This window comes from Crocodylus siamensis, chromosome 5 (assembly GCF_052110815.1).
Source record: "Crocodylus siamensis isolate JL-2025a chromosome 5, ASM5211081v1, whole genome shotgun sequence".
Taxonomy (NCBI): Eukaryota; Metazoa; Chordata; order Crocodylia; family Crocodylidae; genus Crocodylus; species Crocodylus siamensis.
In genome coordinates, this window is record NC_143399.1 from 95,579,012 (window position 1) to 95,600,774 (window position 21,763).

Here is a 21,763-nt window from a genome sequence, read left to right on the forward strand (position 1 = left end):
ATCAATTCAGACTCTGGATTTTCGACTGTCTGTGCTTAGCATTAGGGAAGAAGCAGCCCAGGAAGGGAACCCTCCAGGGTAGGCAGGGTGCAGCAGCTGCAAGTCACAGTGGCAATGGGGCAATTAGGCCAATTAGCAGGTACTTGCTGGCAGTCCAGGTAATCTGCTAATCCGAGGGGAGCAGGGCCCTAGGAGGATATAAACCTGAGGCTCAAACTGGCAAGCTAACCTAGCCCTGCAAGCTGCAGAGGTAGGAGCTTATGTCCAGTACAGCTTCTAGGGAATGCTGGAGGGACCGTGGTGCTGCATGTGAGTCCCTGGTAAGGCTCAGGGTGCTCACAAGGATATATAGCCCAGGGCTGGAAGATAATCCTTGCAGAGAAGTGAGGGAAAATTTTCTCTTGAAGGGACAAAGGGCTGCTTCCCATTTTGTGTTTATGTTGTAGCCCAGGGGCTCGTTGTTTGTGTTGCAGTTTGGAACTGGCGGTTTGAGTTGGGAGTGTAATGGGCGGTATATGGTGGTCCCATTAGTGCCTGAAGTGCACACAGTCATCTTGAGCCCCGTGAGGGCAGGTTCAAGGCCTAAGTGAGTGTAGAGCTCAGAGCAAGGTAGAGCATGAGGCCACGCAGCCACCCAGGGACCTGGTGTCTGAGAGGCACAATCATACAGGGGCTGGGGGCTTGGCAGACAGAGGCCAGGGGTCCAGTGCCTGAAAGGGCTAGACTATAGCTTGTGCCTCAAAGCCAGGTCCAATACAGTGGGCCTGGGCTAGAAGTTCTAGCTCAAGGGTTGGCAACATGAGTGCTGAGCATGGCACATGAGGCCATTTTGCTCGGCATGACATGGCCAGCCCCGACTCTGAGTAGCTGCTGCCAGCAATGGAGCCTGGGCTGCTTCCAGCAGGTGGCTGGGAGGCTGCAAGCAGCCCGGGCTCCATGATCAGCAGCAGCTACAGAAAGCCAGGGCTGGCTGCAGCCAGGAGGCTCCAAACAGCTGCACCGGGCTCTGAAGCCCAGTCATCAGCTCTGTGCCAGGAGCAGGTAAGAGACCAGGGTTGTGCTACCTCAGGCCCCCCCCCGGCTCCAAGGCACGTATGCATCCATGGGTACAGAGCTGATGCCAGGACTCCAGAGCCCGGAGCAGCTGTTTGGAGCCTTCTTGGGCTCCTGGCTGGCAGCAGTATTATTCTTTGTTGGCTTTTGGGCCTGCTCTCAAACATCATATATATCATGCCCATCTACTTTAGAAGCTACATTATTTCTTGGCCCTGAAGACTGTACCCTAAGAAAAGTGTTAATGTTGTAGAAAAAATGGATGGCGACAAATTCTAATACCAATGAAATATGTTGTTATTGACAGAAATGTTAGGAATATTATTAGGAATGCATAATGAATAGAGTGTTGTTAGAACTGCACAGTTTGTATCTTGTACCTGATAAAAAGAAACACCACCAAGGACATCCCCCCCCCCTTAGCCAATTTACTATCTTTTTCCTATACTAAATCACACACTCCCCTGACATTCACATGTAAATTACAGAAGCTGTAATTCAATTCACTGTGTCCTTGAAGGGGAGGGGGATTTAAACTTTTGGTGACCTAGGGGCTTTTCTGAGCATGCGTAATTAGCTGATGCATATATGCCTATCCACCCTGCATACTTAAGTAGTTAATTATAATGAACATGCGATGTATGAAGTGACGTATTTACATATATGTTTGTATGAACCGGAAATAAGTTGTAAGAGTTCCTGTTTCTGCACACGTGCCCAGGAGGGAGAGTATATAGAGCCGGCTGAGAGGTTTCCTCGGGGGCGGAGTGGTCTTTTGTCTTCACTCCAACCCTATTTGCAAATATACCTTTTGTGTTGCTAATAATGTGTGCCTGAGGAATTATTATTCGCGAGCCTCCAAAAGAAACGAACTGCAAAATTTTGCATCAGAAACATGGGAAACTGTTGCATGCAGGTTAATTGGAGAAGCTGCTGGAACAACCTGCAAAAAGTTAATGGTCAACCTAAAACAATGTTACTACAAGGACTTGGGTCAAACTGCTGTGGTGGGGGGGAGGGGCCTGAGCCCAATGTGGGGGTTATGGGGGAGGACTGGGCCCACGGGTAGGGAGAAGCTAGCTCGCTGCGGTGAGAGGCCTGGGCCAACATGGCAGCAGGAGGATGAACAGGCTCAGGGTGATGGGGGAGGAGGCCTGCTCCTCCCCTTTCCCCACTGCTGTCATGTCAAGCCCAGCCCGCTGCTCCTCCCCCCTGCTGTGATGGCCTTGCTTGTCTTCAGGCTTGGGCCTGCCCCTCCCCCATGTCGGGCCTGCTTCTCCCTTCCACCTATCACTACGCCAACTCTGCTGATGGTGACAATGGAAGGGCGAAGGGTGGGCTGAGGCCAGCCCTGGTGGCCTGTCCCCCTTGTCGAATTGACCCCACTCCCCCTCCTTCCCTGCCACCTCCAGGGAGCATGGCAGGGGGCCAAGGCCAGCACAGCTCTGTCCTGTGTGGCGCTCCACTGCACTGCCACGTCTGGTCCCAGCACTGCATTTGCACTCTGGTTGGTTGTGATAGATATGATGTTTGAAAGCAGGCCCAAAAGCCAACAAAGAAAAATACTGCTGAGAGGCCATAAATAGGATAATCATGAACTCTCCATATGCAGGATGACATTTGGAATGTGAGTTGATAAATAGGGATGGTACAACCTGAACCTACCTTGAGCCCACTAGCATAAGTAACAGTGCTGAAAAGAAAGTTGCATGTTTGATGATAAGGAAGATGCTTATGCATAACTGCTCAAAGCCTATTATTGTGTAGCTGTAGGAATTAACAAGACCATAAATAAATCTACAAAGCAGACTCAGTGCTTCAAAGACACAGCTGAAACAATCAAAGATGCAATCCTCCTCCCTGATGTAGCATATCAAAACAAGTATGCAGCCAAAAGCCAGTTTGAACTAATTAGAAGTTTTCTCACACTAACCTGATATCTTGCTTTCTCTTAGTGGGAAATTCCCACCTATGTGCGTATCCTGTCATGCGCACTAGAAATTTTTAACTAACCATAGAGGTTGAGTCAATTAAGTATAGAATTTGTGACGCAAAACTGTCTATATAAACTTATTATCAAGGGGGGCTGGTTCTTGCAGGAGACGGGCTGCTCTTTGTTGTTGTATGCATGCTTCAATAAAGAGCTTTGAAATAAGACCTTGCTGGTGTTGCCTGTCTTTTGCAGTCAGACAACAGACCTGGGAAGTTGGGGTTTGAGTCCCTGACAGTTGTCAGCCAACTAGTGCGTGAATAAAGCATTATGGACAGACAGACACATTAAATCTTTTATATTAGAATGTGCGTGTGTAAAAAAAAAAAAAAAAAAAAAAAAAATGACTGGACTAGTCTGTGAAGGCGCACCTTTGCCTGCCTGCCTACATCTGCCCTAGCAGAGGAAACCCCGGCACTTCCCGTGCCGCAAGGGCCGGATGTAGTGCCCTCCTCCACCTCCGCAGTTGGTTTCGCCCATCAGCTTCAGGCTTACGGGCCAGGCCGAAGAGTAACGACAAGTCGGGCCGTAGTTCTATTTTTCTGGTGTCGCAGCTCATGCGTTCTAACCGGGGATGGGGGTGGGGGAGTGAGGAAAGAAGTCGGCTAAAGCGGTAACTTCGGCGCATGCGCTATTAGCATAGTGGAGGAGCGGGGAAAGGTGATGATATCTCCACCTTGCGGCGATTGGTGAGCTGTATTTAGTCCGTTGGAAGGGGGAAGTGAAGCGGATGTATTTCCTGCGCAGGGTCCAGGGGGAGGGGCTATGTGGCGGATGTTTACCTTTAAGTCGTGTGGTCGACGCCAGGCAGCGGGCACGTCACCAGAGTGCGCGGTGTCGGAGGGAAGCGGGTAAGCGCGAGTGCGGGGAGGGGCTGTGCCAGGGTGCCCTCAGTCTTAATTCCTTGCGTGCAGGAGGTCTTGACTTCGCGCGCGGGGTGCGTTGCCATGGTGCCCGGGGGCGCGCCAGCGGCAGGGCCTCGCGGCCTGGGGCTGGGTCCGAGTGCCGCCGCCGCTGACTGGTCCCTGCCTCCGCCCCAGGGCTTCTCCTCCGAGCCTGGGTCAACGCTCGGCCCAGGCCGTGAGTGCCGGCGAGGCGGGGCTGCCCCGCAGCAGCAGGAGCTGGAGGAGCGGGAGGCGGCCCCGGGAGAGTGAGTGGGGGCCGCGACACACATGCCTATGGACGCGTGTACACAGGGTCACTGCACATGTCTAGGTGCACACATGAATTGTGCATGCATGCATGGCTGTGCACATCCGTATGGGTTAATTGCACTTGTATATGCACACGCACCTGTGGATTCATTATATGTGCACATGCATGCGTGTGGAAGAGGTGCCTGTGTGTGTGTGTGTGTGTTACACACACATTTCAGTTACTCTGTAATGTGCAAATCTACCCAGCCTTCTGCATGACTTGAGATTAATTTAGCTGACAACATCTCTCTGGGATGGCTTAGGCAGGGACCATCCTGCCTTGACCATGGAGGTTGGGCTAGGTGACCTTCCAACTCTACTTCCCTGTGGTCATGTGAACCCTTGTGTGCTGACATCTTAGTGCTTTGATACTTCTGCAGGTAAAAAACACTTGGCAAACATCAGTTCTTGCGGTGCCCACGCATAAGTACTTCAGCCTAATTTAGTCATGGAGGAGCAGAGCTGTGAGGTGATTTAGCCATGGGTGAAAAGGAAGCAAGGATTTCTCTCTTAAGTTTTAAGCCTGTTTTGTTGAACTGTGCTACCTCTCAGGGTCTGAAATAAATTGAAACTGAAAGTGTTTGAGAAACAGCAGAACTATCCAGGCACTGGAAGTGTTGACCCTGAGGATCCAGCATCAGCTAAGTGTCAGCTCATGTGGGCATTACCAGGCACAGAGTACCCACCTGAAGGGTAATGGTGAAGGTAGAAGAATTTATGATTAGTGAAGGAACTTTTTTAATGGGAACACAGCCAGTGTTAAACTAATACATATATTTTAACGGATTGTTACTGTTAAGTGGTGCATGTAACACCTATAGCTTGCAATAACTGGTGATCTTTCTCTGTCAGGTGCAGTTATGCGGAAAATAAAAAAGCTTAACTGGTTTCAGGATTGAAAAGCTATGTATTATGTAGTGAGTAAAGTTGAGAATATTCAGTATGATGAGAATCATGAAAGCAGTGATCTGAAAAGAACGAAATCAGTGAAGTGTTTTAGTAGTTCATGATTTCAGGATTGTTTCTGCGGATAAAAATGTCTGAAAATTAAGGAAAAATAGTCTTAGAGAAAGTGCTTGAAGGCTATTCTTTGGACTTATTTTTGGCTGGAAAGCAATAGAACAGTGGTATTTAAATTATACTTGTTTGGACTGCTGTCTAGTAGAACATTTCCTTTAGTTGCAATACAGAAAAATGGTATACAAGGGGATGTTTGTTATTGGAGACTGCAGGTATGTAAGAGAGGATCATTAAGCTAAGAAATGGTCATTTGGAGAGCAACATTTAAAATTTTGCTAGGAAAATAGGCTATAATGGCAGCTGGTGATCTTTTAAGGCTGTAGCTGGATTGATCCAGTTCATGTCAAAGGCAGGTAGAAGGGTAGTTGCTAGGACCCAGCCACCCCTGCTGCTTTTCCCCACAGCGACATGGGGAAGGCCCCCATTGCCAGTAGAGCCCCACCCATGCCTGCAGGTCAGATCAAAAGGTTCCACAGGTGGGATCCATCCTGCAGGTCCTAGGTTACCAAACTGCGGTCTATAGGGAAGAACCATGTATTGGCAAGGTGATGGGCTAGTTCTGTGTTCTTATTACAGTGGCTTTTTGCTAGGTTTGTTTAAAATGATTGGCTGTCATTACACTGACAGCATGTGTGATCATTTTGTGTATCACAATACCGCAACTTTAGTGAAAATACTCCAGGGAAGAAATGCATGCTTTTACTGATTTTCTGTGAAACTTACATATTTATGTATTTCTTCAAAGTCAGGATAGACTGGAACAGAAGACAAACAAACCCAATGGCTCTTCTGCCAATGTGGAAGAGAAACAGAATAAAGTGACTACTATATTCTGCTTGACAAAAAATGAAAAAGAGTTTTATGTTCCAAGTGATGAATCTTGCTCAGCAAGTATAGCCACACACCAGAAAGGGAAGCATGCAGTGGAAATCAAAGAAGAATGTACACATAAAAGTCACAGAAGAATTTCTGAGACAGATGACATGAAGGCATTTCTGACCCACCAAGCTGTTTGTGAAAACTGTGAAGTGAACTTGCCTGGTTTTAGCAACTCTTCAGCTATGGAGTTAACTGTAGATAAGTGAGTTTTTATCATATTAGCTTTGTTGTGATTTACAATACTAATGTCTTGTTAATAAAATGAGCATAACTGCTGAATGGGGTACTAGATCTGCTTAAATAATTGGTGTTTATTACTTCTGTATAGGATACTTGTTGAATCTTTTAATTTCTTGAGGTTGAGGGGATGTGTCCACAGCTCATTAGTATCTTTTGGGTAGGTGGACCGTGTGTCATTCACCTCACTAATCTGAGAGGCTTGAAGTTTGAAGCCCTTTGAGATATAGAAATAGGTAGTACCCTTAATCCAGGAACCAGTTTTAGAAACGGAGAATGCTAAGATTAAGGATTTCTTTTATAATCTTAAAATTTTTAGCATCTGCTGCAAAATGCTGGTTTGAAGATCCTGCAAAAGGCTCTTTGTCTGAAATGGGTATAAGGACCACAAGCATCTGTGTCTATGGTTAAACAAAGGTATAACTCTTTTAACAAGTATAACTTCTTTTTTTTTTTTTAAGAACCTGGAGTTATCAAAGGCCTGTATTTATGTATTAATGTATTAAAAGGGCATTGCAAACCATTAAAAATAAAATGTGACATTTGAGTAAGAATGGTTTCCTGTTCCCTTACAGTATTTGGCGAAGTGGAAGAGGAAGAAAGTGCTGCATTTTACTTTCATTCTTTTGTTGTTTTATTTATTGAACACCATTCAAAATTCAGTGAATAGAAAAATCATTTGCTCACTATCTTTCTTTGGGTACACATCAGAAGACTCTTTTCTTTGTAGATAGATAAAGTGAATTAATGTAAATACTGGCTGCCAGTTTTCATGTTTACATGAATTTGCTGTTTAAGTAGTTAATTTAAAACTGAAGGCATTGTTTTCCTTATAATGTGTTAGCAAAGTAAATGCACCTTTGTGTGCGCTCCAGCTGGTACCAAAGTAATACCCAACCGTATTAACTACTTATAGGCTGATTTCAAAGCACCCACATAAAGGTACTGTTGAGTTAAATTGGTTCAAAAACCGTATTTATTAAATTGCTGGAATTTCTACATGCAACTGTCTTATTCCCTAAAACTGTTATGTAAGTGGTATTCTTGCCTAGTTAGCAGGACTGTGCAAAGCTTTGGTCCCTGATTCGATTTGGCCTGATTTTTTTTCAGTGGCTAAATCTCTGAATCCAAATTGAATCAGGGAATGCTTTAATCTCCATGAATTGAATCGGAATCCTCTGAATGGATTTGGAGAGATTAGGAAAGATTCGGCGATTTGGACATAGACACGTTAAATGTTTTTTCTGCATAACTCAAGGTACCAGGCAGCTGGTGAATGTTGTGATGGTGGGGTGGATGGAGCATCCCACAGGACCGTGGGGGGGCTCCCCAGTGCAGTTGGCGGCAGACCTGGAAGTGGACCAGAAGCACTTCTGGTCCACTTATGGGTCCACCGGGGAGCGTGCAGGGCCCCCCCCGGGCTCATTAACTGGTGCCTCCTGGGTTTGGGGGGTGTCCCCTGCATGCTTAGTGGTGGACCTGGAGGTGGACTGAAAGTACTTCTGGTCTACTTCTGGGTTTGCCACCAAGCACATGGGGCAGGGGCCTGCGCTCCTGTGGGACGCTCCATCTGTCCCAGCATTGCAGCATTCACAAGCCACACCTGGTACCTTAAGGTATGTAGAAAAAACATTTAAAGCTGTGTCTGTGGCTGAATCACTGATTCTCCCATTCAGCATTGAACCTTTGGATTCGGCCAAATCAAATTGGGGACCATTATCTGAATCAACAAATTGAATTACTGTCCCTGTTTTGGGCTGAATCCGAATCGAATATGTCCCATTTCATGCATCCCTACTTATTAGCCAACATCTAACAAGGTGATGGAGTAATTATTCTAGATTAAAATTTTAACATTATCTTTTTGTATAGAATGTTTAACTTCTCAGCCACTTGTAGGCTAAGATCAAATGCATTACCTTAGAAGAACTCAATTTAATGTAATTACTCTAATACAAGATGCGTTTCCCCTCATTGGCATGGGGGGAAAATACTCCTCATCTTATAACTGCATACTAGGAAATCTTACTAAATATATCATCTACCCTTAAACTGCTGGCAAAATCAGTGTGTACCCAGCGAGGGAAGCCAACTAAAAAGTTGATTAAATGCAGCCAACCATGAGTGTCACTCTAAAACATAGGGCCCGTATTGGGCAAATAGACTGATGGGATCCTATCATAAGGATAGGTAAGTGCAATCCATCTGAGTAAGACATATGGTAGGTCCATTAAGCTCAGTCCCCCTCACTGCTAACACTTTTTTGTCATGGTGAGCCATGACATTGCTTACTTATATTTCCTCTGTTGGCCCCCCTCTCAGCCTTGCACACGTGATTAGTGTGGCCCCACCCTTTGTGAGGTAAAGCTGGACCAAGTTACCCTGCACCTTATCTGCACAAAAATTTTTGGAGAATCCCAGAACTCATCACTCAACACCCAGTTCCAGTCATGAATGGGGGCTAATTAGCATGTGGATCCTGTGGGTTGCGGGGGGGTGGTGATATGGGGTATACACACATACTGAGTAGTGCTGAGCTGTGGGGTCACTGTGGAGGGTAGTGCCACATGAATCATATGTACCAGGCTGAGAGAGGGTGCAACAAAGGGATTTTGGGAGAACTGTATCCAATGTCTTGGGTTAATATGGTTTGAAATGTTGTTCACTCTGGTTAGGCCCAGCACGTTGAACTATATGGCAGATCTTGAGCTTTTTGGCTTTGGATTAATACCATGCAGGGTTTATACTAGATGGAAGCAGGTGCTGAAGTGCTGCTCAAAACTATTTATGAAACACCTGTGCTAAAACTTGCAGCAGCTTCAAAAAAAGGTAACACAGATCAATTCTGACTGAGCTAAATCTTGAGGTACATTATATGCAAATTGCAACATTCCTGTTTAATTTCAAGGTTATTGTTTTCAAATTTGCTCTTCACTTCTCTGCTGTCATGGAGAGCAGGTTCTGACAGTAAGCCTGCCAGGGGAAAATGTTTTTTGGGGGAGGAACAAAGGGCTACCTTATCCCCCAGGTTTATTTTTCCTGCTGTAGCAGTGGAAAGGGGACAAATTGAAGGCAGACTTCCAAAATTGATATTCTATACCTGGAAAATTATAACAAATGTATACATTTTCCATATATAGAATCTAGTTATTGTGTAAGGGCAGGGGTGGGGGGAGAGGGTTGTCTTATAATCAGGGCCATCTTCTATTTGAGTGCGTATGGTAATTTACAGGATCAAGCACTGAACAGCTTGAAAAAATAATGTATTAAATGCTGTATCATAACTTTCCTTTATGCTTTTGCGCCACTTGTTTCAGTGGGCTGGAAATGAGGCAACCCTTCAGTATTTAATTTTTGTCTTCATTAGACTAGGAGTTGCTACTAGAATATCTATTGAATACCTGTCAAAATCCGGCAGTGAACAGCTGTGCTCATCTTTATATAATCCTTTAAAAATTATTCATTTGCCTAGTATCAGAGTGTTCCACAACCATTAATGAATGTATCTTCATATAGAACGGGAGGGCAAAATGCGTCCCGTGGGCCAGATGTGGCCCATCATGCCGTTCTATCCAGCCCATGGGCCCCCAAAACATTAGGAAATTAATATTTATCTGCCCCTGGCTGCCTTTCATGTGGCCCTCGATAGGTTGCCAAAACTCAGTAAGCGGCCCTCCACCAGAAATAATTGCCTGCCCCTGATATAGACAGTAAAAGTTGGGAAACTGAGCCATGGGCCTTGGAAACATGGGAGTGGGACTGTACTCTGCCATGGTGTGTTTCTTTGAAATAACATTTTTTTTTTTTCAGGTGCTTTAGTCAGTGCTGTATGCCAGAACCCCGTGGGTGTGTGCACATAGGACTGCCAAGGGTGGGTCTCCACTGCCTTTCCTGTTCCCTCTGCCAGAGTTTTCATGGGGCTCTGTTTCCCAGGATCTGAGTTTTGCTGCCATTTGTCTCTCCCACCCTGCTCTCTCCTCACTGATTCAGTGGCAGGGAAAAGAGGAAACAAGCTCATCTTATGGGCTCTGGAGCTTCATGAAAGATGCGTTTCCAGCCAGAGCTCATGTTGACACACCAGTGAGCTCAGAGCTTTAACACGGCACTGGAGCCTAGCAGCTGAGTGCAGCTGCTGCTTGTCCCTGCTATAAGGGGTTCCTATAGCTGCAGTCATTTGTTGTGGCAAGGTTATGAAAGTGGCTGCACTCATATCCTGTGCTCTGGAGCTGGTATGTCTGCATGGGGGAATACTGCTGTTACTCCTATCCTTCGTTCCATTGTTGCTGAATACAAGAAGCATTGACCTGTGCTGACATGCTGGTAATGGGCTGTTCACACTGACTTTGCAGGCTGCGTCTGGGCCACAGGCCAGATACTGTCCTAGAAGAATCTCAGCTGAGTTCTCTCAAGTAAAAAACATTTGTTAATAAGGTGAGAGAGAAAAAAGATAACAAAGGCCAATTAACTTGGACCCAAGTACTGTATGTAATTAGGTGACCTTCCAGTCATAGAAAGTTTCAAGGCTTAGAGGCTAAACTGAAAATTATAACTCTGCTTGCATAAAGATACAAGCTTGCTGGTCTGATCTCCTTTACTGGCAGCTATGCCTAATACTTTTTTTTTCTTTTGTAGAATGATATTTCTCTGGAAGAAAATATTATAACTATGCCATAATTCAGTGTGATAAGGCTATATGATTTTACCATTAGAAAAAAATAAATAAAATAAAATAAAAATCTTTCCAGACTATTGTATTTGTAGATGATACCAAGATGGAAAGGTTTTGCATGCGCTTTGGAAAATATTTCTCAACAACACTTTGAATTCCAATTATAAGGGAAACGTAGAGTGACTGGCCAGGCAGCAGTGTTACAAGGAGGGGATCTAGGGATTATAATATATAACAAACTCACAAAACTCGTGAATGTTACACTTGCAAAATCCAAGCCCATGCTTATGATGCTTCTGTTTTATGTCATATTCTTGTTTGAGTATCATATATGATATCATACTCCTGTTTGTATATTTATGTCTGTCTATATGGATATTTAGAAAATACAAGCTGTGAGGAAAGATTGAAAGGATTGGATTTTTTTTTTTTCAGTTAAAGGAATAGAAAAGAAGTTGTAAACTATGTAAAAGATGATGGAAGAAACAAAGCTTATAAATTGTTCCCTGCATGGGCGAGAACAAAAAGTAGTAGTTTTAAATTGAAACGAGAGTGTAAACTTAGTAGAAAAACATTCTAATTCCCAAGTAATTAAGACTGGAATCAGTTACCTGGGGAGCTTGTAGATGAAGTAATCTTCATTAGAAGCTTTGTAGAGCAAGACGGACTTGCTTTTGGGAATGATTTGTGTATATCTTTTGGGAATGATTTGTGTATAGTTTAATCCTGCTTTAGGGCTAGGAGATGGACTTGCCTAGGTCCCTTCCATCTCTTTCTTATGATTAGGAAGGAAAACTGCTTTAGAACTCTGATAGCAACAGTAAGACATTTTTGGCTTCTCGTTATGGCATGGGTGAAAGCTAATGAGAAAAAAGTTTACTTATTTTTGCAAACAAGTTCAGAAATAATTGTATAAGATAAGTTGGCATGGACGTGAAGCCATAAGTAACAATGTGGTTCACATTTTGGTTTACCAGAGCGTATCCAGTTATCACCTAGTCACGGTAATTTATTTGTTGTTCCTTTTTTTTTTAAAGCTTTCAGCTGCCTGTCTTGTCTCGTTTGTGTAAGTTCTTTGTGTCAGGAGCACTAGGTTGGTTTCTGTTTGAGTACTGATCATGTTGTTGACCTTACTGGACACAAATAATAGATAAGCTAGAATTGTTGTTAAAATTAATATGCATGTACAAGTTTTGTGAATTTCTTCTTTCTACTGAAATGGGTACTTGCTAGTTTTGGAGTGAGTGAAATGTTACGTTCCATTTATTATTAAAAAACCCCCAAAAGAGCAAAACCCAAATAAATAGATAATGTACTTGATGGTAACTTTTTAATGAAATATTACAACTAAGAATTGTGTAGGTTGGCTTACTATGTAATAATGCTGAATACCTGGCAGAATCAGATCTGAAGGAATATGTATCACTTAAAATGTCTTTTCCTTTAAATTTCCAGACACTAAAACAATTATGGCGTATGAGTTCCCGCTCACCCTGAATACATGCTAAGGCATCTACTAGATATGTTACAGCTGACTCCTTGCCCTTTGGGCAGGGGGCTGGACTCGATGATCTCCCGAGGTCCCTTCCAGCCCTAATGTCTATGAAATCTATGAACCCCTTTTTATATAGTGGAGCCTTTATATAATGTTATGGTAAAATATACGTTAAACTAAAAGCTACTGAATTTATGATGCTTGTTCTAATAAAAATGGAATTTATTGTACCACTCGTTTCAGTCTCCAGTGGGGTTGACACCAGCAGCAAGGTGTATGCTTGTGCAGTGATCTATTACAGGCATGGATGACAGACCAGAGGGGGAGAGTGTTTAAAACACCCACCCTACCCCTCGTATGCCTATAATACCACTGACTGCACGCATATATATTATACAATATATATTATTATATAATATAGGCAGACAAGGTGCTTTGGGTAAATGTGATTTATCTTTTATTAGACTAAATAGTTGGAAAAGTTGTTCTTTAAAAGCTTGTGGGCACAAACATCCTTCTTAAGGCATATACCCACCCACCCACCCATCCTTTTCCTCTCTGGTCTATTATCCGTTCCTGTAATGAATCACTTCAGTAACGTATAATTTATCGCTGCACTAATGTGTGTGTATGTTTATACATGTATATATGATTATTAATAACTGTTTTTTTCCCCCAGGGCATCAAGATTATTCATGTTTTTTTCCTCACTTTAAAAATGCATAGATATGGATCGTAGGAGGACATTGAATTCTCTTATAATATTTTGAGGGAATTATGATTAAGTAGCTTTATACAGTGGTAAATGGAGTAAATTTCAACAGCAGTATGATTTGTGGTATTACATGAACTGTGTGTCAATGTTGTTGCAGTGAGGAGGACATGTATCGTGATGCAGAAGAAATAGAGAGAGAAAAAGTATTACTTGTTTGTGAGACAGGCTCCACAGGTATATCTGACTTTCATTTATATGACCTTTCACACAACAGAACAACTTATAATAATATTAGTTTATATAGCTTTATTCCTTCATCCCCGAAGATTTTGCTGCTGAATGTATATATGCATTGGAGATGCATCTCACAGTGGAGTGCAACACAATTTTTTATTCATCCTAAATTCCGTTTCACATTGAATCGTGTTTCAGACTACCCAATCTACCTAGGTTTTTTTTTTTTTTTTCTTCAAAGTTCTTTTGACCGTGTAGAAAATTGATATTTGTATATTGTGCTGGTACCTTTTCTGTAAAAATGTAACATTTTAACAAATACTACTAACCAGTTGATAGTATGAAAGGGTGTCACTGGGAGTCCCTCAGGAGTGCTCTTGCTTCAGTGCCTGTGATCTGAAAGGAAGCCAGTGGAATTCCCATGAAATTTTGTGTTCCTTACCTCTTCTGGGGAAGCTAATTTTTCCCATCTTTCTTGCTTGCTTTCCATTGTGCTTAACATGCCCTATGTAAATATGGAGTGTCTTGTGTGTGTCTCTGTAATCTAACTGCTGAAGTGAAGAAAACAAGCTTTCCTGCTGCCTTTTTTGACTGCTGAAGTGGTGGGAGAGCCAACTGGTCTTTTCCTTCTGCTGCTTTTTGGGGTCATGGGGCATCTTCTTCACCACCATCATATGCTTGCACACTGATTTCTGGAGGGTTTTTTTTTTCTGTCCAATACTAACAGAAGATATTTTATGTTAGCTAGGCAATATGCTACAGTCAGCTGCTCTTAGATCGGTAACTATTTTCAACTAAACTAGAACTTCTTGAAGTACTAGATATAACCACTACATAATTGAGTTGTTTCATAGTTCCCCTTTAATATAATGTGCATATCACATGTGATCAATCTCAACAGAAAATAAGCTAAGTGTTGCACCTGAAATGGATATCGTGGAGTACTGCCAAAAAGAGTGGAGAGGAAATACACCAGTGGCAAAACTTATGAAAAAGGTATAATAACTTGTTTTTCTTTGTAAGGGTTTTTTGGTAGTTTCCGCACAATAGATATTTGCCAGATTTTGGCCTTAATGGGTTTTATGGCTTTTCTTTTTCTTGTATTTTTAAGGTGCACAGTATTTCAAACAGAAATACAGTAGCAGAAAGTAGAAGTAGTAAGTTAGGTGTGTGGTTGTTTAATTAGTCCCTGCAACATCTATTTGAAATTCTTATTACTCTTATTGGTAGAATATATGAATAAACATCTATATCATCTATATGCAAACATCTTTGCGATTTACTGTTACCCAGGGTACCCATATTTCACTTTGCAGGGCTGAAAAGAAAGAGCCAAATCTTCACTTCAGTTGCAAATATATCACCTGAATAGGGAGGACACAAAATCCAGGATTTAGGGACTCATTAGGTAAACAAAGGAAAAAGACATCTTCAGCATAGAAAATTATACTTTAACCATGTGTTTTCTGTTGAGCAGAACTTCTTCGTATTTGAGAAGAGGGGAAGTATTTATATGTCAAAATCTATCTGTGCAAATACAGTTCTTCCCCTGGGGGTAAGGAAGAGATTGAGCTATGGGTGTTTCTTTACTGCTGGGAGGCTCTCATAAAATGGTGATGCAGGCAGCATTAGAACATAGAGAACTTCTTTATCTTAAATCTCTTGTTCTTAATCTCTACCTATTTTGTTTGTATGGGGCCATACACAAGAAGGATTTTTTTAAAATGGGTTTTAAGAGCCTTTTTGCTTACTTTTACCATTGTTAATGACTTTGCAGGGGGCTTGAAGTATTCTTGGGCCATATTCTAGTTTTGAAACTTCTTTCAAGGTATGAAAGCAGAATTTGACCTGTGGACTTTGTGGCTTGATGGACTGCAGTTCAGGCAGTGTCATAGAGGACACAAAATAAAGCAGAATGTGTTTGTTTCAGAGAGAGTGTTCTTTTTCTACCCATGAGTGCAGTGTTGATGTGGACTGGACATATGGAAGACTTTTTTGGAAAAACTACCAAAACTTAGGGGTTCACTGATAAAGATTTTTTTTTTTTGGCTGATACTGGCCAATTATTAACCAGCCATATTAGCCAATGCCAATATGCAGCCCAGCAGCTTGGAGAATAGTGTCCTGCTGGTAAGTCTGTGGGAGGAAAGGGATGTGGGGGAGGGGGCAGATCTACACCCCCATGGTGAGGGAGGGAGTGGGGCTGGGACAGGGGCAAGTGCTGCCCAGCCAGGGTGGGATAGGGTATGGGACGGAGTGGCTCCTTGCCATTGTGCGCACCCCTGAGGGAGGCATGGGGGGGCATGTGTTCTCCAGATTTCTGCACTGGGGGAAGGCAGGTTGCCCACTGCTCGCTTAGGGCCAAGGGCTCCACCAACTTCTTCCCAGCAAAGGGGCTGGGAGGGAGAGCTATGGGGTGGATTACAGTCACCCCAGAATTCGCTGCAGTTTTGCCTCCCAGTGCTGCTGCTGTCCTACCCCCGCCTGCCCCAAGTGCACTCCCAGCCCAGTCCCCACTGGGAAGAGGCTGGTGCAGACCACCCTCGCCCCATGTACTACTTTGAGGGGCACGTGCCCCTCCCATGCCTTCCCTGGTGGTGCATTCAGTGGTGGGGAGCTACCCCACCCCCCATTCCTTCTGGATGAGCCACTCGCGGCTCTGCCCTGCACCCTGCCCCAGCTGTGCAGTGCCAGCCCCTGCTCCATTCCCTCCCTCATCATGGGGGCCTTCACTGCCATAGACTTACCAGCAGGACCCCGCTCTCTAAGCTGCCGTGCTGAATTCCTGACCACGTGCATGCTGCATGCATGTGCACAGCTGCAGCATTTATTGGTGACATTGTCAGCTACACCGGCCAAAAAAAGCTGATTGCTGATAAAGTCAACTTTCCTTTTATCAATGCCGATATGATGTGGACTGATATATCAGTGCATCTCTACCAAAACCCCATTTGGTGATGGACATTTTCTCTTGAGTATATTTCAAAATAATCTCCATGGTATGGGCACAGATGTTCAAGTGTTTGAAAAAACAAAAAATGTAACAGTAATGAATAGGCGTGCGCTGATAGAGATTTTTGGGGACCGATACCAATAGCCAATTTTTAAGGAGGCATATTGGCTGATGCCAATCTGATTTTCAATACAGCTGCGTGCAGCTGGTAAGTCTGTTGTAGTGGAAGGGGAGGGGAGAAGGAAGTGACATGGGGAGGCAGATCACTGCCCTCACAATGAGGGAGGGAGTGAGGCTGAGGCAGGTGTTGCCCAGCCAGGTTGGGGTGGGCGCGGGATGGAGCCATGGCGCATCTAGGGGGTGGGGAAGTGACTCCCACCACTGCGAGCACTCCGGGAAGGAACGTAGAAGGGTCATGTTCACCTGGATCTGTGTGCGGTGGGCTGCGGTTCTCAGGGGCTGAGCTGGGCTGTGCACAGGGTGGGTGGCAGCAGTTCTGGGAGGGGGGCTATGGCCCAAATTTTGCCAAACGCCTCCTCCCAGCAGTGTCACCACCTGCCCAGAGCACAGCCCCCTCCCCCATACACTGAGAAGAGCTTCGCCCCCGCCTGCGGCAGCAGTGCACCCCGCCCCACCCTGCGCAGATCTGAGGGCATGCCTCCCCATGTCCTCCTGGGGTGCACACAGCTGTGGGAGCTTCCCCCTCCCTGTGCTCCCCAGACAAGCCACGGCTCCATTCCGTGCCCTGCCCTGTCCCAACTGGGCCGTGCCTGCCCCAGCCCCACTCCCTCGCTGTCGGGGGACATTGATCTGCCCCCACCTCCACGCCCCTTCCCTCCTCCCTTCTCTTCCAGCACCACAGACTTACCAGTTGTACCAACCTTCTGGGCTGTGCTCCTCACTGCCTGTGTGCTGTGCTGTGCTGCAGCTGCGCACGTGCATAGGCATTTATCGGCTGCATCAGGACAATTTCCAATACAGTCTATTTTCTTTATATTGTTGATCCGATATCGATGCACTTCTAGTAACAAAGAATGTTGTAGTAGGGTTGAACTGTTTTAGCTGTGATGGTTCAGGAAATACAACCAAAACCTCCTTGCTTTTGCATATCTTTTTTTTGGACAACTTGTATAGTTGGGAGAGTTGTTAGACAAGTTTTTTGGGTGCCATGTGAGCCATGTAAACTCATTTGCATTTGTTAGTTTTCCTTAATTGTGCACTTTCCTGTTTTAAAACTGTCTGCTGCAATCGAAATTGCCCTTTGTATGGGGCTAAAGGGCTGTGGTGGTGGTATGTGACTTGAGTATATTGCAAGGAGTCCCAATATCTATGAATTTTCAGTAGAAATAAAAAAGGCCTGCTTAGGAGAATCCAAGATTTTCTCAAAACTCCTATCAGCACAATTCTCAGCACTGTTACAGACAAGTAACAACTACTAGAATTTTTGTACTCATGGGCAACACATTCTCCACCTTGTTTTGACTGTCCACATTGTTTTTGGTCAAAGTGTGTTAGATCATATTCTTGTTTGGGAGACCTTTGTAAAGAGTTAGGAAGGAGGAAGGAAGGAGATCTCTTGCTATGGATTTTGGGTGTAGGGATGATAGGGTAAATAGTATATTTAAAAATGCAGAGGAAAATGGAGATACTGTAGTTTATTATTCAGTAGTTTTCTGTTTTGTATGAATTTTGGAGGAAATGCATTTTTAACAGTTCAGATTAAGCCATTTTAATTTAATATTGTAAATACTGAAAACAACAGTGCAGTGTTAGTATAAGCTTCTGCGTGTGTTACTAATGAGTCATATATTGAACCACTGACAGATGTTCACTTAAAGGCATGATGGGATCTGATCTGCTATGCTGGTAATCATTTCTCCTGCTATGTCTCATGTAAATGGCAAGACATGATTTTTGGCATTGGGGTTCAGGTCCCCAACCACACCATATTTCCCTGGATTGGCCATTTAAAAGACAGATGCTCACAATCAACTGACTGTTAGCTGGGGCTAGGGACCAAGTGGGGGTCTAGAACTGTCCCCAGCCAACAATCAGCTGATTGCCAAAATCCCAGCTTGGTGGCTGACAGTTTTTACAAGTCGTGGCATATGGGGATCTGGAGATCAGAGAGATCCTCCCTGATCCCAGGCTTCTGTTGCCGTTGCAACTTAAAAAAAAAAAATCATGCATGCAGCTGGGCTGCACAAGCAGTTTTTTTACATTCTGAGTTCGTGGGGATATCCTCAGGATCATGGTGGCACCCCCATCTTCCTCTGGGGCTTGGGCAGAGGTCCAGGGTACTGGTTCTGCCCCCACCTGTGTGTCCCAGACCCTGGGGCTATACCAGGCTGGACCTTGACACTCAGTTGAACAGTGGGATCTGTCATAGACCAGTCTCAACCAGCTATATGTTTAGTTTAAGTCGTGATACAAACAAGCCACAAAGTTTTGCTACATGTTATGTGGAATAACTTTGAGGCTTGTTTACTGTATTATCATGCCTTAAATTGATTTGAATATGTGGCTGGGCTACTCTTTAAGGTGCAGTTAACTTGTTAAGTATATTTTAAATGTAATGTGTCAGGGGCCTTGGTGAGGACACCAACAGCTTGTAGAAGGCTATTTTAGGTTCGTTCTTCATGTTTTGATTAACATGTCAGTTATGATAGTTTATATGCTTTTTAATTTACTTGGCATCTATAGATGGTAATGTCCTGTGATACCGATCTTCAAAGGGCTAGGGTTCAGACCAAGCAGTCTCACCAGTGAGTGCGAGCTTTCTGTTTAAGCTTTTGTTTTTGATATATAAAAATATTTGTTACACAGTTCTGTTCTGCTGAATAGCTGTATTGTGTTTCTTTTGCGTAACTTGTCCTTATACATTTGTTTCAGAAGTATTTGACTATTTTATGTGGAGTAGTGAAACACGAAGTGTTGGCTCTTTTAGATGGCTCTAAAATGTTGTCTCTTGATACAGACATTTGAATTAGAATGAATGAAAAAATGTTTTTGTGTTTATTTGTATAATCAATTTGGTTTTCTGTTTTTTGTTTTTATTTTTTTTAATAGGGATATGAAGCAGTTTCTCAGAAATTTGCCTGTATAAGGAGAGTAAGAGGTGATAACTATTGTGCTCTCAGAGCAACGCTATTCCAGGCACTGAGCCAAGCTACTGAACAGCCCAACTGGCTCCAGTCAGAGGACTTAATGCTGGTATGCTTCATGCTTACAATAGATCTTCTGCTCAAGAGAAAATATACTTTCTGACTTTTGGATAATGTTATAGTCTCATACTATTATATGAGCACTGCTCTGTTTCAGTTTTAAAAATTGGAGGGAAGGGGGAAATTGGGGCGTAAGAAGAGATCTGTAAGGTATCCTTGCACCAAAGGCTAACACTCTGGCCACAAACTGTCCATCCATCTTGACCTGTTCTTTCTACTCTTTATTTTAGTGTCTGTGGTATGGCAGTCAGTATTTGGAAATGAGTTAGATTTATTGGAGAATTCAAGGAAGTTAATATATAGATGTGTTCATAATTTTAATATTTGTGCACTTCCATTGCCCAACCTTGAGTACATCTATGACAATTTATAAATAATTATTATAATTGAACATTTGCTTTGAAACTGTAGTCTTTTGGTAATGGGAATTATGGGAAAGTTAGGTTGAATCCCTCCTTAGCAGCTTTGTTATTTACCTACAATGCTAAGTTCTCTTTACCGTATCAGGTAAGTGGTATATTAGTAAAGCTTATGTCAAAAATGGTATTGTTCTACTTGTGTGAATTGCCAGACATCTGCATTTTTTGCTTCACCAGCAGGAAATTATCTCCTTGAAAAGAAGGGTTGTCTACTGAAAGTAGTTCAAATTCTTCAGCCTAATACACCAGGTTTAGAACCTGTGACAAATTATTAATTGTCTATGAAGTTGTGTCAGTATTATCCTGTGGTGCTTGATCGTGAATTTAGCTATATTATCATTTTCTTGAATACTACACGCCCCCCCCCCCCAAATAATGTGAACACCTTTTTTTTGGGAAGACAGAATGAATTGAGAGTTTTGGTTTTATTTTAAGTCCTGGCCAAAAGCTGACCTCCTGGTTGGGGTAGAGCTTGCTCTTCAACTCGCATACCTTCACTCTCCTGCTCAGACAAAAGCTAGAGCTCTAACCTTCTCACAGCCATGGCTCTATAGGCAGCAGCTTTGGCTGCTTAGCCAAAAGCTACTGCCAATTTGGCAGCAGCTGAGAGGGGATTATAATCTATCTCTTTTTGTGTTGAAGTGTGAACTCCTGCTGCTCCTTGGTGGCTGGGCGAGAAGTGAGGGAAACGCCCTAGACTTCCATTCTGGCACAGAAACCAGGTGCCCTGCTTCAGTCACATACCTTAGTGTCGCAGGACTAACTTCTAGTGGGGAAAGTTGCTTATGGCATGTGAGCTAACATGGTATTTGCTAGTTGGGCAGGTTTTTTTAATCACTGGATTATATCTCCAGTAGTGACAAGACACTAGAAGGGACTTCTTTTAAGTACTTTCTGTACTGATGACTTGGCATACATCATCTGGAAGCAGAAAATTCTGTATTACCCAAATTGAAGATGACCCTGAACTGAGGACAGTTGTCTCCCATTATTAAATTCTGTTCTTCTTCTTTAAAATACCGGTGCCTTAAAATATATATGATGATTTTTTGCCCTGTTTTATAATGAGGTGGTTTACTGTTGTGTTCTGCTGAAATATATTCAGTAACAATTGTGAAGACAGCAATAGAGTATGTATGTGCAAGGAAGATAAATGAAGTAATAGTTAGCAAGACTTTCCTTCCCTCAGTTGTAAAAAAGTATGTGTGATAAATACAGACTTTTAAAATTTCTTGTGTTGTAGGATAAGGCATTAGTTTGCAGTCTTCATTTGTGAGTCTGTCTCCCCTCCTTCCCCCCCTTGCTGTTCTCAGTTAAAGTATAGAATTAAAATAAATGAATGGCACCAGCTCCTACCTACAAAATGTGTTTGTTTGTTAATTAGACAAATGTAATACTTCTTTTTTTAAAAATTATTTTATGCTGGAACTTGCGGAATATTTAAAAAGGGGTTAAGATTATCGAGTGGTTCTTGGTAACTGTTAGGGCTGCGCGAAGCTTTGGTAGCCAGTTTGATTCGGAGGAGTATCCGGCCTGATTCAGCAGCCGAATCAAAATGGGAGACCCATGGAAAAGTCAAAATCTATATTTAGAAGCATCTGAATCAATTCAGAAGGCAGGCTTGCAGGAAGCAGAAACTGAGAAAGGGCGGGGGGGGGGAAGACTGTTCTGATATTGAG

The 21,763-nt window shown here is 43.4% G+C and overlaps 1 protein-coding gene across 6 annotated transcripts in view; it reads left to right on the top strand.

The window, feature by feature from the left end:
• Positions 1-3,764: 3,764 nt before the first annotated feature.
• OTULIN (OTU deubiquitinase with linear linkage specificity) overlaps positions 3,765-21,763 on the top strand; it is a 42,618-nt gene continuing 24,619 nt past the window's right edge. Inside the window, exons 1-5 of one of the 6 annotated variants that reach the window (XM_090049853.1) lie at positions 3,765-3,894; positions 6,005-6,340; positions 13,412-13,488; positions 14,390-14,484; positions 19,511-19,654. In XM_090049853.1, coding sequence (XP_089905979.1) covers positions 3,809-3,894; positions 6,005-6,340; positions 13,412-13,488; positions 14,390-14,484; positions 19,511-19,654 — 738 coding nt within the window. In that variant the 5' untranslated portion in view covers positions 3,765-3,808. The other 5 variants (XM_090049854.1, XM_090049851.1, XM_090049856.1 and 2 more) reach the window with 5 other exon arrangements.